This window comes from Camelina sativa, chromosome 6 (assembly GCF_030686135.1).
Source record: "Camelina sativa cultivar CO46 ecotype springtype chromosome 6, ASM3068613v1".
Taxonomy (NCBI): domain Eukaryota; kingdom Viridiplantae; phylum Streptophyta; class Magnoliopsida; order Brassicales; family Brassicaceae; genus Camelina; species Camelina sativa.
This window is the reverse complement of record NC_141885.1, coordinates 19664504-19681373: the sequence shown is the minus strand read 5'-3', so window position 1 is coordinate 19681373 and position 16870 is coordinate 19664504. Positions and strand designations below refer to the sequence as shown.

At 34.7% G+C, this 16870-nt stretch overlaps 1 protein-coding gene across 3 annotated transcripts; it reads right to left on the bottom strand.

Annotated features, from left to right (window-relative positions):
• Positions 1-90: 90 nt before the first annotated feature.
• LOC104699119 (TATA-binding protein-associated factor BTAF1) lies at positions 91-12846 on the bottom strand. Of its 3 annotated transcripts, XM_087453373.1 has the most exons (30): positions 12736-12846; positions 12292-12474; positions 12077-12171; positions 11258-11341; positions 10952-11169; positions 10755-10809; positions 9995-10076; positions 9402-9739; positions 8962-9061; positions 8254-8869; positions 7963-8095; positions 7788-7856; positions 7336-7547; positions 6979-7219; positions 6592-6765; positions 5672-6097; positions 5143-5586; positions 4881-5000; positions 4344-4808; positions 3680-4218; positions 2794-3286; positions 2649-2717; positions 2404-2508; positions 2066-2296; positions 1692-1955; positions 1565-1614; positions 1227-1336; positions 1056-1138; positions 659-871; positions 91-576 (listed from the first exon to the last, which is right to left on the bottom strand). In XM_087453373.1, the coding sequence occupies exons 5-30, from the start codon at positions 11065-11067 to the stop codon at positions 415-417; spliced, it is 5910 nt and encodes a 1969-aa protein (XP_087309499.1). In that variant the 5' UTR covers positions 11068-11169; positions 11258-11341; positions 12077-12171; positions 12292-12474; positions 12736-12846; the 3' UTR covers positions 91-414. The 3 variants fall into 3 exon arrangements, with proteins under 3 accessions (XP_087309499.1, XP_087309497.1, XP_087309498.1); XM_087453371.1 differs by lacking the exon at positions 11258-11341; XM_087453372.1 differs by lacking the exon at positions 11258-11341 and having other exon boundaries at positions 1824-1955.
• Positions 12847-16870: the final 4024 nt, after the last annotated feature.

Sequence of the window (16870 nt, the reverse complement as noted above, 5' to 3'; positions counted from 1 at the left end):
TGAACTTGGAACACCGACAAAACAAAGGTAACAGAGAAAAAAAAGGAGAAGAAGACTTGTCACATAAACTTGACTTAAAAAAGCTGAAACTGAAGAGGAAAAGCTGCTGGTTAAAAGCGTATTTACACGATTCAGAATCACTACAAAAACTACTTTGGCGGTCACAAACATTAGACCGGTCGTACTGCCAAAACTAACGACTCAATGTCTCCAATCTCTCTTTTCTCGTTTTCTCCTTTTATAACTTAAAATAATTTCTTCTTTATGAATCCAAAAAGATTGACCAGAAAACAAATGGAGACAAAAAAAGAGAGAGCGGATGTAACCTTTTATGTGTTTGGAACGTCAAAACTGTTGGGTTCTCCTTAATCGAGCTGAATAAATATGTACACAAATTCTTCAATTTTTTGGCCATTATCCGTTAAGCTTAACTAAGAACTGGCTAAGGTTGTACTCTTCTGTGTACTGTGATTGATCCCACAGTTCTTCTAAGTTTCCTAGAATTGCCTTCAGTCCTTTTCCAATTCCACTAATCTGATCATTATCCTCTGATCCCTTCTTTGAAGATGCACCACCCTACAATAAAGACACGATTATTGAGGGATACCAATCTGCTTCTTCAGTTTAGAGACTTGCTCTATCATATAAAATGTTTTACCTTTTTCGAAGTTTCAGCTGAAGCAAATAAGTCAAGCAACTGATCAGTGTTCATTGTCTTCATACTCGCATTCTCAGCATTGATTACCGTATTGGCAACCGACACTTTAAATCTTTGGAGACTCATCACTTTCTCTTCAAGTGTGCCACGCATTATGAGACGGTGTACATTTACAACTCTTTTCTGTCCCAATCTATGCGCTCTGTCCATCGCCTGCCACATTTTGTTCACCTCTATTAGCAAACCCCAATAAAAAAAAAAAAACCATCGTCGTGTGTCCCAGATATTCTTAATTTTTTGTATTTTAACTGTAAGAGATGGGACATTCTTCCTCCTTGCCAAGTGAAATTCGACCAATTACATGGAAGAAAGCCAAAGAAAAATATAAATCCTCTACCTGATGATCACGCATTGGATTCCAATCATGCTCCATAAATACAAGTGTGTCAGCAGAGGTCAGATTCAACCCAAGCCCGCCAACTGAAGGAGCAAAAAGAAGTTATTCAGTTATAACTTGGTCAGAAGATCTACTTTAGATAGCATAACTTCATTGTCGGAGAAAGCATACCATGTGTTGTCAGGAGCAGAACATCAATTGTAGGATCTGAATTAAAGGCCTTCACAATCTCAAACCTCTTCTCCGGTACAACTGAACCATCTAGTCGCATATATGTGACACTGCTTTTAGAATAAGGTAAAACAGATGAGCGAACATATTGAAGAAGCCAGATTTAAGGATATAAATTAAGAGAGGAATATGGAATTACAACAAACAAGTTAAGCAAAAACCAACTTAAGCGAAAAAGGCTGATCAGTTTTTAGACTTTTCAAGTCAAAAATTAGGAGACCACTGACAATAAAACTAGACTGACAATAAAAAGAGTAAATTTCACAACTTGAACTTGCCTTTTCATGTGGGCTTGAAACAAGTCTTTTTCAATGATATCCAGCAAAGCCTGCATAAATAACATACTTAGATCTTGGGCAATCTTACAATGGAAGAAATTAGAGATGTAGGATAATCGATATGCACTTTGTGCTGTGCAAATATCAGAACTCTGTGCTGGCCTACACTAAGAGTGCCATCTGAACTAGAAGCATCAGAACCTATTCCACATTCTTCTAAAATTTCCTGAAGAGCAACAAGCTTTGGAGAGTGTTGTACTTTATGAAGCTCAGTGATTATGTCCGAACATCCATTTATCATTGCTGACAAATCAGAAGCCAGCGGCTCTGTAACCTTATCGCCAAGAACAAGAAGCGGATGACTGCAGAGTTTAAGCAGGTACTGCAGTGCCTGGAAAATTAAAACCCAAACATAAATCAGGTCTCCCCATACTATATAGGTGATACATGGGAGTGAATATAATTATTGATGTTCCCTTCAATGCAGCAACAATACTATACCTGGAAAACGTGTGTGGATGATTTTGTTGGCGCAACATCAGCATTTCCGGAATCTGCTGACCCATCAACTTTTATGATACTAGATATTTCTTGCTTAGCACTTGAACCAGAAAATTGCTCATAAAGCTTCAACTGGACAGGACTAAGGTCACAGTATCTGTCCTGAATTATTTTTTCTGGCAAATCAGAGAGGACTTCTTCTTTCGTACGTCGGAGTAAGAATGGCATAACCTACATGATACGAAGATGTTATCAGGTAATGATGCTACCATTTCTCAATAATTGCAAGGAAACATAAAAAGCCGGAAACGATGAGTGCTTCTTATGGAGTGCATTACCTGCTTATGGAGTGCTTCCATTGCTAATACACCCGCTTCAGCATCCTTAGCAGAGCATTTAGGATCTCTAGCTGCCAGCAACGGTTTTCCATAAGATGCTTGAAACTGCCCAATAAAGAAACACATTTCTCGTTCATGACAACAACAAAAATCCAAGAATACTTCTTCCAAACAGCATTCAAAAGTGACCCTGAAAATTGGTAATTTGTGACAACATAAAAGCAGGAAATGTGAATAAGCGCTACCTGTCTCTCTGTCCCAAGAAATCCAGGCATCAAGAAGTCAAAAAGGGACCACAGCTCCATGATATTATTCTGCAAAAAAAAGGAAACAATATCACTCAATATAAAAGAACGCAAATTAAACTTTAGTTGAGCACTCCAATGTAACCTGTATTGGTGTTCCACTGAGGATAAGCCGGTGCTGGGCCTTCAATTGTTTTACTGCTGAAGTAATTTTAGATTTAGCATTCTTAATTATGTGTCCTTCATCCAGGATACAGTAGTTCCATGAAAACTGTGTCAGATAATCAACATCCTTGCGGACCACATCATAAGATGTTATAATGACATTGTGGTTGTTGAACTGTTCACGGAGAGAAACGCGGTCTTGAGCAGAGCCAACATACTGCAACACGCTCAGCAGGGAAAGGTCGATATACTTCTCAATTTCAAATTCCCAATGGCCAACTAATGTTGATGGGCAAACAATTATAGATGGAAAAACATCTGGTTCATCTGTTGAACCGCGACGCTCTGCTGCATCAGATGCCACAATTGCAGATGCTTGAAGCGTCTTACCAAGCCCCATATCATCACAGAGAATTCCATGGAGCTTAAAACGTTTCAGAAATCCTAACCAATTGATTCCTTCTTGTTGATACCTGAAAACAGAAAACTGATAAATATTCCAGGATGATATGATAGCAATACAGTTCCCTCTCAATTCAAATCAGCAATATAGAGCATTGATTTACATGATGGAATACGTCTAATCCTATCCCCCAAGAACCGGGGGAAAACGAATTTCGCGAATTCTACCCTGCTCACGCTAACGATACGTTCAATGTCCTACTATTCCTCACAAACCAAACCCTCAATATTGTTTAGATGCAACTGGGAATACCCAGGAAAAAAAAAAAAAAATAAATAAAATAAAAAATAAACAGAAAAAAATGCCAGTGAAACGACCAAATCAGAAAACAACACATAAACCTTGAATGACTAAGACATTCAGAACAGAGAACAAACTTTCATTTAATCGAAGACTAAATTACCTTCTTAATTGAACTTTTAACTCAGTGCAAAGCTTGTAATCATCTATATGGGAGTTGTCAAGTAACTGCTCCAAAAATTTTGCATCCTCTGCATTGCTAGATAGATCTTTGCTCAACCCCACAGGAGGGGGAACACCACGTGCTAAAGGAAGCATAGGTACAAGAGCAGCAAAGCTACGTGTCACACTCTGCCTGACTGAACTGTCAACATCGCTCATGCATCTCAGGAGGGGAACAACCAATAAAGGAGAATACGGAACCAGTTCTACACCCAGTCCCTGTACAAGCAAACCAATAAGCATTCCTGAACCTTGTCTAGCATTAATGCATGTCAAATCTCCCAACATTGGAATAGCATTTTCCACTACTGCTGCCATGACATCTTCTGTCATTGATTTAGCCATTGTCATAACACATCTAGAAGCAGCCAATCTAACAGCCACATGAGAATGGCGAACGCATTTGAAAATACAAGGCAGGAGACTGAGCAGTCTAGGTTTCAATGTTTCTTCCATCACTGGTGCTATTGAACGTACCACCTGGAAAACATAGAGACAAAAGTACACCAAGTTACGGCTCTGCATATTCAATATTAAGCTTTGTTTTTTGGCCTATCCCTTGGAACTGTTCAAATAATGCAAGTATAGCACTTCACTTGGTATACCTGGATGTTGTTTATCAGGACCTGTGGATCTGAAATAGATTCTATTTTGAGGTCAATATTCTGTTTATCGGCAGGAATTCCAGGAACAAGAACCTCAGTGAGGCACTCCCACAATTTTGGGAGTTTTTCAAACAAGGAACCACCAAATTTCAAGCTTAAATGCTTCAACGCAAGTTCAGATCCTCTCCTTGTGATAAAACCCTCAACTTTAGACCTATCTTCGCTAACAGCCAACACGACTTTTGCCTTTTGTTTTCCTGCGTTACTCCGCGAGGACAGAAAATCCATATCATCAACAATATCCATAGAGCTAATAATGCTAGCTTGAGGTGTTTCGCAAGGATCCATGCACGTCAAGCTACATATATTCTTGAGTAACTTGTCATTGGGGCTTGGCTTCCGATCTACGCAGTAAGCAATGAGCTCTGCAAGAGCCTCTGCAGCTATTTGCTGTAGTATTTGTTCCTTGAAAAAGAACAGAATCAGTCAGTATTCAGTTCAGCGAACATGAACAAACATTTAGATTTTAGTTGCTACCTGCTCTCTTTTTATTGAAGCCATCAGCGGCAAGATTATTGGATTAAGTCTAGCAGGAAATTCTGACATCCAAACAACTGCAGCAGCAATCAGGGAGGTGACAGTAATATGTAGATTACTCTGCATAAACATAAACCAGAAATAGGATAAATAAGGTTCAATCTTGAGAAACTGAAACGAGTAATTTACATGACTTATGACAATCTAGCAGAACAAGATTTGAAATAGCACATGAATCATATGAAAAGAGATCCCAATGTACCTGGACACACTTTAAATAACCAGCAGTATTTAATAGCTGTTGCCTAGATGACTCCACAACTTCAAAAACTTGCTTTTCGAAGGATTCATTTCCAGCACTTTCTTTGTTCCACAAAGCTAGTGCTGATGCAAACTCAATTGTCTCATCAGCACTCACGCTCTCCACATCGAGTTTATTCGTTGATAATAACTTATCAAAACAATGGCAGGTTTCAACTGTATGTAACAACTGAGAAGCTTCATTCCTCATTTTAGTGTATGTTCTTGAGAGCTCAGCATAAGGAAGAAGTTTGTCTTTAGTGGGGAAAGCAGGATCTGAGCAAGCTAACAAATCTAGGAGCCATTTTTTAAGAGGACTAGGAAACTCAGGCAAACTTCCACTTCCATCAGAAAGGACCTTGCATTTAGTTTCTCTGAACCAAGAGATAAGCACAATGGACGCAACCTGCAAAGCCAACGGTTTAGTTCAAAACATGCAATACATGTCTAGTGATAGAGAGATAACGAGATACAGACATAGAGATGCATACCTGGCGCTGAACACCAGACAAAGAAGTAAGAGTACTACTCAGTGGATCTACCACAAACTGCACTGAACCCTCTCTCAATCGGGATGCAAAGATACCTAATGCAGATGCTGTAACTACCCGGGTGCGGGTCACTGACATATCCATATCTGAGCCGACGATAATTTTAGTGGACTTGGCAGAAGCATCTTCATGTTTTTCAAGGGAAGGAGAGCTTCTTGCATAATCAAAACCCAGAATGCTGGAAGCTTCATTCTCAAGTTTAACAGCTTTCATCTTAGCAGCAGCTTTGAAATGACTCTTACGAGGGAGAGCTACTGGCCAAAACATTTTTGTAGCATCCAATGTGGAGCCATAAGGAGTAGCTGCAAGTTCTATCCACGAAGCCATGTATGATATTGCAGCATCTTCTAAATCATCCACTGGGCACTGAATAAGAAGAAAAATGAGAGATAATCTAGGTCCATATACGAAAAAATTAGGCTGGCCTTAACATTTAAACGTCGAAACAACGAAAATATAATAACGATAACACGTTTTCAGGTAGAGATACTACACAACTCAAATTCCTAGGCAACCAGCAACATGATTCTCACAACATCTAACATGTACCTTCCTGCCATTAAAGAGCATTGTCTCTGGGTAAACTTTTGAATGTAAAAGGCATCAGCTACTAATATAAGAAAAGGGTTCAGATGCAAACACATTCTAATCATTGTGGAACTTAATACCAAAATCTTACATATCAAGAAGATATGCCACATGTAACCACGCAAATTAGAAACCTACTCTATAGTTTTTATTTCAATGCAAACTAAGAACGAAGATCATTTAATTCTACGGGTGAAGAAGAAGGGCAAAAAAAAAGCATGGAAAAAATTTACGAGTGTTTAAAAGAAAAGCAACATTTCATTACTAAGTACCTGAACCAATAGTCTCCACACTCTCTCCGAACACTCCAGAATCTCCTCAGTTGATTCAAGCAAAAGATTTTGAAAGACGATCCTCAGGGTGTCCCCTAAAACAGAAGCTGGCCAAAAAGAACTTTTAGACTGCTCAGAAATGTTCTTTCTGCATCCAGCTTCAAGAAGTCGTTCCTGCCAGGGGGAAATTGAGGAAACCACGCTATAAGCATATGGAAGGGACATAAAATAAAGTGTATTTCGAAGTAAACAAAAGGGATTTGCATCTCAATTTGATAGGCCAGAGAAACTCAAGGCGTAAGATACATGTAAATCATGCAAGTGGCTACAAACATAGACAGCAAGCGCTAAGAGAGATTTTATCCTAAATAAACAATAAAAACCTACCAGAGTTCGAATAGCGGAAAATCGAACCGATGTGATGTCGTGCCTTGTAAATGGCCACAACCTAGGGGCTAAAGCTGATAATGCGTAAGGGCTTTCCTTGACATCTCTTCTTTCTCCAAAACTCTCGACATGACCCATTCCATTGAGGTCAATATTTTGTTCCTCCCCTACTGATAATTCCTTGTGCATCACCAGGATCATGTCATCTTGGGAATAGATTTCTGCCAGGAGGTTCATAACACTGCATGAAAATTTTACTGATTCAAAATTGATCTCGTTCAGAAGACTCCAAATACCCAGAAAAAAAAAGGATTTTGGATCGTGAAAAGGCTAGAATGTAATTTTACACTTGCTTACCTGCTGGTTGATGGACTTAAGTCATCCAATTCAAGCAAAATATCCCACAGTAGCATGACGATGGAAAGTAATGTCTGTCCTCTCAAAGAGACAATAGCAGCTGCTGCCGGTATAAGAGCATCAGCGGCAACTGCTCGCACATCATCGTCAGAATCCTCTAACCCTGCTTTACACGCAGGAAGAATACAGCCAAGCAAATCTTGGAGCATTTCCTGCAAATGGAAAAATCAGGGGAAAATGAGAAAGAAAAGCTAACACTGTCTCTACAAACCAAGAACAAGTCAAGTCAACTACACAGAGCCTCAGAAAATTTAAAACTACTACATATCATGATAGATAGAAAAAAAAAAAATTCTCCAGACACGAAAAAACGTTAAAACAAGACTGTAAAAAAGTCATTTTCCAGTTTTCCAAAAAAATGTGTAATTAGCAACCACGTGCTGAAATTTTACCTGTCTCACAGCAACCAAGTACTTGATGCCCAAAAGACTTCCATGACGAATTTCCCATTCAGGCCGGCGCTGAAAAAATATATATGCTAAAGATTACTAAACAGTTTTATAGCTTATAAAGACCGCAACAAGTTTCTTAGTTTGAGTAGGTTAAAAAAGAAATGATAAATATTACCTGCATCTGAAGCAAAATATTTAATGTCTCATAAATCAACGAGGGACTCATGTATTTAAAAGTAGCACCAAGTGCTTGGGCACAAGCTTCCCGCACAGGAGCAACTACCTGATCAGAAATGTAATCCCCAAATCTGCAGCAGATAGAAAGATAATCATTAACTAGGAAATGACCAACCAAATCTCAGCCAATATTAGAACCTTTTAAAACAATCGTGCTACCATAGTTGCTATGAAGCAGAAACAGCTAAACATGGAAAAGAAAATCTAGGATAAAATACCAAAGTCTTACCGATCAAGTGAAAGCACACATAAGAAACGAATGGTGCAATCCTGGAGAAATTCAAAATTTTTTATCCAAGAATGCCTAGCTTGTTTAACCAAATTCAACACTTCGAGATTTTCTTCCAACATTTCGAGATTTTCTTCCTGATGCTTAAGTATTACCGGTTCCTCAATAAAACTCTTATCTTCAAGATGATTGTTAACCTCTGCCACATTGTTTATTTCAGTGTGAGATGGCGAGCCATCAAAAGAAGATTGAGGTTCCACTTTCATAGAACTGGAGTCAGTTTGACCATTGACCTTCACTGGTGGTATTAAGAACTCAGCATCTTCATCTTTAAAATTAATATCGTAGTCACCCTCAATAACTTCCAAAACATTGTTATCAATAAATGATTTTGATGGATCCTCAATCTTAGGTCTTTTTCGAACTGGCTCAAGCTCATTTTCTGAAACCTCCATATTCAAGTCGATTTCTCTTTCTCGTGTTACTTTATTCAAGACTTCTTTCAACTCAAACCCATTATCTGAGCTAAACTCTGTTGTTGACACTCCAGCAGAACCACCATGAAGCATTAATATTTCTCTTAAAGCCATTACACTTCCATGGCGGATCTCCCATGCTGAATATATTATCGGATTATTAGCCAACTTAACTAGAACTCAATAAGTGACAGAAGGTAAACTGTAAATAGCAGAAGTACATAAACCTTACCCGGGTCAAACATGTCAAGAATAAGTTGCTCAACAAAACTGTGGAAAGGCCATTTTCCATCTCCATCAGGCTCAATATCATCCTCATTCCCAATGTCTGCCTACGAAATTTCAAGTAGCACATACAGGAGTATAAGACAGTAGGAAATATGATCCGCCAAAATCAAGAAGTTCTAAAATTCTATCAAGAGCATTCCCTACGCAGCTTGATGTTTGTTGCTAACAAAATTTGGACTAGTACATTCGTCAGAGATTGTACACCTAAGAGAAAGCAGCATAGTCAATATTGAATCTTTCATCTACTACTACGACTTCTTGTTGGTACTAATCAGGTCTTATGTCCGTCATTTACAAAACCAACACATTGACAAAGGGCTGAAAGCTGTACTAACATTCTGCAAGTTGGTTATCCGTCATTATGAGTATACATTATCCAAATACCTTGTTAGACTCCATTGAGTCGGACAAAATTCCTTTTGAGGTTGAGGCAACATAAGACGATGTCATCTCAACATCTGCTACTTCGCAGCTACCTTTAGCTTGATCTTTTGAGCTTATTTTTGCTTTTCGTTTCAGTAAATTCAATTCCCTTGCGCTTGGCCTCCTAGAATTGACACGGGGAACCATTCTTGAAACGTATTGTTGAATATGATGTGGAGAATAGTTTGCATATAATCTGTTTCCAACCCCATTCGCAGGAACACTGGACTTCTGCTCAATAAGATCCTCATCTCCAATCATTTCATTGACATCCATAAACTGCTCACACATGTCCAAACCTGTTCATAAATTGTCAGAAGTATGTTCAATAGATGCATCCATCAAGTAAAACATATAATATTTACAATATACAGAGTCAAATTCACAAAGAATGAGTAGATACAAATATAGTAGTGATATAATAGACTCAGACAAATGGGTTTACGCTTAATTCATACATTTAATCTACCCTGGTATATCACATGTCATGCAATTGGACAATAATAACACTTCCCATGGAAATTGATTAATAGAGAAGGAGACAAGCTATTGACCTAGACGTCGCCGGAGATTCTTTTTCTGACGAGCCACTCGATCCCTTGGATTCTTGGAATTGTCATTCAAAATATCGTACTCCTGCAACAAAAACAGTTTCTTCAAGTCGGAAATTGCTAATAATTTTGGCTATCATGATTTTAGTTTAGAAAAAAAGGAACTGCAACATATCTTATGAGAAAAACAACATATTTTGAGGAGAAAAAAATGGCAAGGATAAAGGGAGTAATAACAGAAGGTTTCACATGCTCCCCTAAACCAAAAATTCAAAGAAAAAGAACGAATGTAAGATATCATATTGCATCAACAGATAGTGTTGAAACAGTTAGTTACAAACCAAGTCACATAATTTTAAGGATGCCAAATAATTAAACTGTAGAAAACAAATTCTACAGAGTGCAGCTGACAAAGCTTATTTTTGATGAATAAAGCCCAAAGCCCGCTTATAGTTTCAATCATGCTAATGCTGTGATCCACAACAACAAAATCTTATAGAATTCCAATGTAGCAACTATCCAACATGTTTCTTTGTTATGCCGAGAGAACTTAACTAAACCCAAACACTTCAAAGAATCTAACCAGATGTCATCTAGTGGCCTAGTTACTCCAAACGAATTAAGACAGACAAAAATGTAATTCCACAAAGATGTTTGCTAAGGCCTAAAGACAAAATATCAATGAAGAAATTACATCGGAGATAAACGGATGAAATCTTACAGAATAACCTAGACAAGTAAACAATGGAAAATGATAAATTACCTGTCCACCAGATGCCAACAAAGCGCCAAACTCTAAAACCTTATTCATCTCAAAGCTGTTAGCACATGCCAAAAGTTAGAGACATTAAAATACATCGGGAAACCTTAACATGACAAAGACATCTAATAATCCAGCTAAGAAGTCTTGATAGTAGATGATAGAAAACATATGTATTCGGTAACAGAGCTATTAATAACCTTCTGAAGGGCGCATTTGCTAGAATTTTGGACTGAAGATTGCGCAAAGCCACCACTTCATCTACATTATCAGACATCCCGGCCTCACCCAACTTCGTTGCTAAAGAATTTAACATTTCACTCAATGAAGTATGTTTGACATTCAGAACAATGGCACCAATGGCATGAGCAGCAGCAACCCTCGTATCCCACTTTTTACTACGGAGGTGATGCAAAACCTAATTCCCGGAAAATTTGAGTTAAGTCAAAGGAACAAAAGAAAAATCTGATGTAAAGAACGACATAGCAGTTTAGAAAGATGTATACCTAAACTATAATGCCAAGAGGGAATATTTATGTATGATATCTGAAAAGCAGCAGAAACAAGGTCTCCAGAACACAAACCCTAGCCTGAGTAGATATATTATTTTATGAGTAAGACCAGGTGTCCTAACAAAGCTTGAACTTCAATCGAATAACAAAAACACTCCAAAATTGCTGTTAAAACCTGAAACTAATTGATAGGCAGGTGGTCACCCTACTTAAAATTCCACTCTGAAAGCCCACTAGATTCTTTATCTTTATCTTCGACATTCTTTAGAAACAGTGTGGACTAACAAAGGATCTGCTGGGTATGTTCAAACAATCTTCACAGCAGCCTTTTAAAAGATGAATGGTAACTAGTTGTCAAACAATAGGAGGCGCTCTTAGAAATCATATTCGTGTATAGCTCTATAAACAACTTCTTCTTAGCCATGCAGGGACTTGTGATGTATATAAGACAATGTAAGAAGTAAACCCATCAAACAGGGGATGACACCTTGTATCTAAGAATAATTTTGAGATTTATAGTGCAGAACATACACAATGCAGATCCTAAACCACACATCACATTATCTCTGTAAGCCTCAACTCATCTAGATCAACAGTCAATTCTGTCTACCCGCCTATACCGAGCACATAGAGCAGAATACTAGGTTTAGAACACCGACGAAGAATAATAAACAACTATATATAACTTCCACTAGCAATTTCATTGATTCCAATCAGTATAACTAACTTATAACCACAGTCATATATATCTCTGTTATCAGAAGCCACGTTGAATTGGAGAAAGCCAAGAAAACAAAACGCCGATGAGTATACCTTTCTCAGGAGAGAGCTCAAGTCCTGAGGATGAGACTTGGCAATATGACCGATCTGTTTGGCTGCAGTTAGCCGAGTAGCTTGTGTTGAACCAGCTACAAAGGAAAATATAATTAAGGAGAACATGTACTAAATATTCAAAGATTAGGGTACGAAGAAGCGCAACAAAAAAAAAAGCATTGGTAACAAGAAAAAAGAAAAAAAATCAAGGATACTGTCCAACAAAGTAAGGAGACGATTGAGTCGGGAAGATTGTTGTTGTGCCATGACGGCAACAATGAAAACAACGATGATGATGATGATGATGATGATGATGATGATGATAACAAGAGTGAACCTCCTCTTGGCTTCACTTCCACATCCAAACTCATCCAATCACTTTGCGAAAACTAATAACCCTATACAACACAAACACACACATACAGTGCAGATACAATCAATGAATCGAAAAGAGAAATCGAATCACGCATTCAGAAAAGAAAAAGAAAAAAAAAAGTTTGGTTTCAAAAAGCTTTATTTAGTAATTCGATTGGCTCGGGGATAGCCGTTTCTCATCTTCATCGTTCGTGATTTTCTAGGGAGAGGATTCGAGAAAGAAGAGAGAAAAAAAAAGGTAAATTAGATAAGAGAAGGAGAAAATTAGGGTTTTGTAAACCTACCTGTGGTTAAAGAGGCTGCGAGAGTTTCTCAAAAGAGCAGAGAATGCTTAGATATATAATGCTGCTTCCTTGTTCTTCCTCCTCGTCTTTTCTTTTTAGCCCTCTCTGGACAAATATTGCAAAAAATAATTAATTAATTATCTAATAAAATAAAATAAAAAATACAAATTGAGGCGAGAAAAAAAAAAAAAAAAAAACCAACAACAAATGGGGAAAACCCGTTCTTTTTTTTTTCCCCCTGGAAAACAAACCGCTCTTCCCGTAGCTGTGACAAAAAAAAATATATTAACTAAACAGTTTTTTTTTAAATGAGATTTTTGTATGATAAATGAATTTATAAAACTGCTAAAACAAAGATCTCAAATAAATTTTTATTTATTATACTTTATTGAATTACTAGATAAGGACCCGCACATCGTGCGGGTTTAAAATTTGTTGAAAAAATAAATCCTAAATATTAAACAAATTTTCAAAAATATTTCCTGAATTAAATATATAAATAATTTTAGTTAGAAAAAAATCATATTTGTATTACCTTCATACACTTATTTATATTTATATATTTTTAATATATAATAACAATTATTACAATAATTTAAAGCTAAATTATATCCCACCAAAACTTTTGCCAAATACTCATCATTATGAGTATTATTATTGTCAAATTTTTAAAACGTTACACAACTTTTTCACAAAATATTTTATTGAAAAGAGTTCATCAAAGCAACATCTAATTAGTAAGCATGTACAATTTTACTTTATCTTTTATCATTAAAATTATGATCTTACAAAATTATTTTATTGTTAAAGTATGCTATTTATCACCACATATACAATATATTATGATCAAATTAAACAAATTTTATATTTCTTTACTTTCATTTTGGCATAATTATAGTCCTTTAAATTACTAAAATTGTTTTGTAACATAATTTTTTTAACCATGAATTTTTTTTTACTCTAAAGATATTATGTATGAACAAATGGTGAAAGTTATCTATTCTATTACAATGAATTTATGACCAACCTAATAAAAGTTGAGAAACTGAGAAAAAGTTAATATAACATAATAAAAAATAAAAATTTGAAAATTATAATCACGATAGTATATATAAGTCTTAGATAATTCAAATAAAAAAAATAGACACTTTATAAACAATACAAAACATGACAGATGTCATAATCAAGTTAAGGATCAACGACCTATTTACTCCTCAAAAGTGTATCGCATTATATCAAAACTACTTAAAACTATGACCTCGTCTCGAATATTATTGAATCGTAAATTCTAAACTTATTTATACATGAATCAGAAGTTCTCATATATTTCTCCATATATCTGGGTTTAAACGGTTTACGACCCAAATCCGATAGAAAACCACATAAATCCGGTTTGAAATCAATTTTAAAACGGTTTACCATTCCAACTCCCCAAATTTGAAAATCGCTTCTCAATTACTCGATCAAGCAGCTCTTGTTTCAGTACCAGAATCATCAACATTATTCCGAAGAGAAAACTCTAGATTTTGACCAGAAACATCAATCACCGACTAATCTTCCAAACTTATAATGCTACTAACTGTAAAATCACTTTTGGAACCTCCATTAGTGTCACCATCATTGATTAAATTAGCGGGATTTATATACGTCGATTCCATTTCATTGCATCTGATAGCTTCCCTTGAAGAACCCTCACTAATCAAAGACCACACAATAGATCAGCAAAATTATATAGGAAATAAAAATCAAAGATCCAAGCTTTTGATATAAACAAATAATTTTTTTTTGGTCAACATTTGAGCCTTAATAGGCCGGTTCATTAGCCAAATCCCTACATTCATAGATAGCGGGACTCGATACCTCGTGTTATGGTGCATTTATACAATTGGAGTTTCCAATGACCACTGCAGTGAGATTACTTCACAAACATAATTTTTATGTAGATATAATATTATTTTCTTAATTAGCTGTTCTATTACGTTGCAAAAATAAGAATTCTTTTGACATAACTTATGCTATTCTTTTTAAATTTGTTATTCATTATTTATTGATTAATAATAATATACATGTTTAATACTTAATGAATTATTATTTTTGTTTATACATGTCAAAATCTAATTGAGAAAAATATATAATATAATTAGCGTACAATAGAAGATAGATTAGTTTTGTTAATTTTCCTTTTTGATTTAGGAATTTTTAAAGATATAAACATGTAAATTTTATGTAGATTTAGATTTAATGTTTTTTTTGACACGTGTCAACATCTCATCAGTATACGTGACACGTGTCATGATCATGTTAATAGCTAATTTTTTTATTTCTTGATTTTTTAGAGATTCTTTTTTTTAATAGAAATTTGTGTAAAATTGACACTTGTCACGATTTTATAAGTAAATAATTTTTAAAATTGACACGTGTCACGATCGGGTGAGTTAGTAACTTTTGAAACCATACTTTATATAATAAGATTTTTCTCGTCGTTGCTAAAAAAAGAGACATTATTCCCGTCAGTAATTCTCAAGGCAGGTTAAATTGTCAGATTATAACATCAAAACTATATATTTAACCCAAAAAAAAGAGTCTACAATCAACATTTTTCATGGACATGGGTGAATGATAGATTTACTTACTTGGATTTGCAATCAACATATATATATATATATATATATATATTATTAATTATATTATACTATAATTGAAATAGTAGTATATACTGACTTTTAATCGATAACATGAATTTATAATTTAACATCAAGAATTGATTAACCTCTTGACTTAAAAAATCTTTAATTTTTTGTATTTTTTTTTTTAAAACTCTTATTTTCTTTATCCTAATAATTGTAACTTTTGAAAGTAATTTTTGTTCCATTAAATATATGTTAGCTTTATTTTTCTCCTATTTCTAGACTTTTACAAATATTTATACAATTGTTATATGTTATGATAGAAATATCTAAATTTGTATTTATGTGATCTCTATTCATATTTTACTTTGATATTTTTTTTAGTTGTATTTTTTTCATTTTGTTTTTAGTTTATATTATTTTAAATTTTTAATAATAATTAAAATATTACAAAAATGAGTGAATTAATTTATGCATTAACTTTATATTTTATATTTTTTTAATGATGTGAATTATATTTTTAAAAATTGAAAAGAAGAATTGATGAGGTGGAGGAATGAGAAGAGAGAAAAACCAACTTTATATATATATATATATATATATATATATATATATATTCCATAATTCTTAGGGCAGGTATAAATTGTCGGATTATAACATGAAAACAATATATTTAACCCAAAAAAAAAGCATGACGTAGTTCAATCAACATTTACATGTACATGCGTGAAGGAGAGATTTACTTGCAATTGTAATTGACGGGTCCGCCATGGTTATATGTTGTGGTGTTTGCTTAGAGCATCTTCAACGGTTCTCTATTTTCACATTTAAACTCTATTATAGAGTAATTTTGCTCCAATAAATTTCTATTTTCACCTTTATAATAGAGATTGCTATTTTTTTTTATCTATTTTTAGAGGAACTCTATTTTTTCCTCTATAAATAGAGATGAACTATTTTATTTACAAAGTAATCCTCTTAATCTTTAACTTCTTTTATTTATGACCAAAATAAATAAAATAAATTTTTTTAAGAACTAATAATACAAATTTAATAAAATAAGTATTTTTAAAAACTAATAATATAAATTTAAGTATAAATATTTAGTCTAAAATATTGAGACTACCATTTGGAAAAGATAATTTATATAAATTATAAAATTTATTTTTCATTCAATCCATAATAATTATTTTAATACAACAAAAACTAATAACTTAATAATCCGGTAAATTACTTTGGGATCCACCAATATCGCTAAAATTTTGTCCAAACGAACCAAATGATGTAGATGGAAGAGGAGCTTGTTGATTTTGTTGTTGATTATTCCGCTTTTGTATAATCCGTGCTTGTTCAGCCTCAAAATATCCACGAACATTTGAATGTAGAGTATCCAAGTCACAAAATAAAATTTTGTTCTCTTCTTTTAGCTCTTTTAAAGCATAATTTTTACTTTGAATCTCCAATTGTTGTTGTCTTTGTTTAAATATAATAATAAATATTTAATTTAA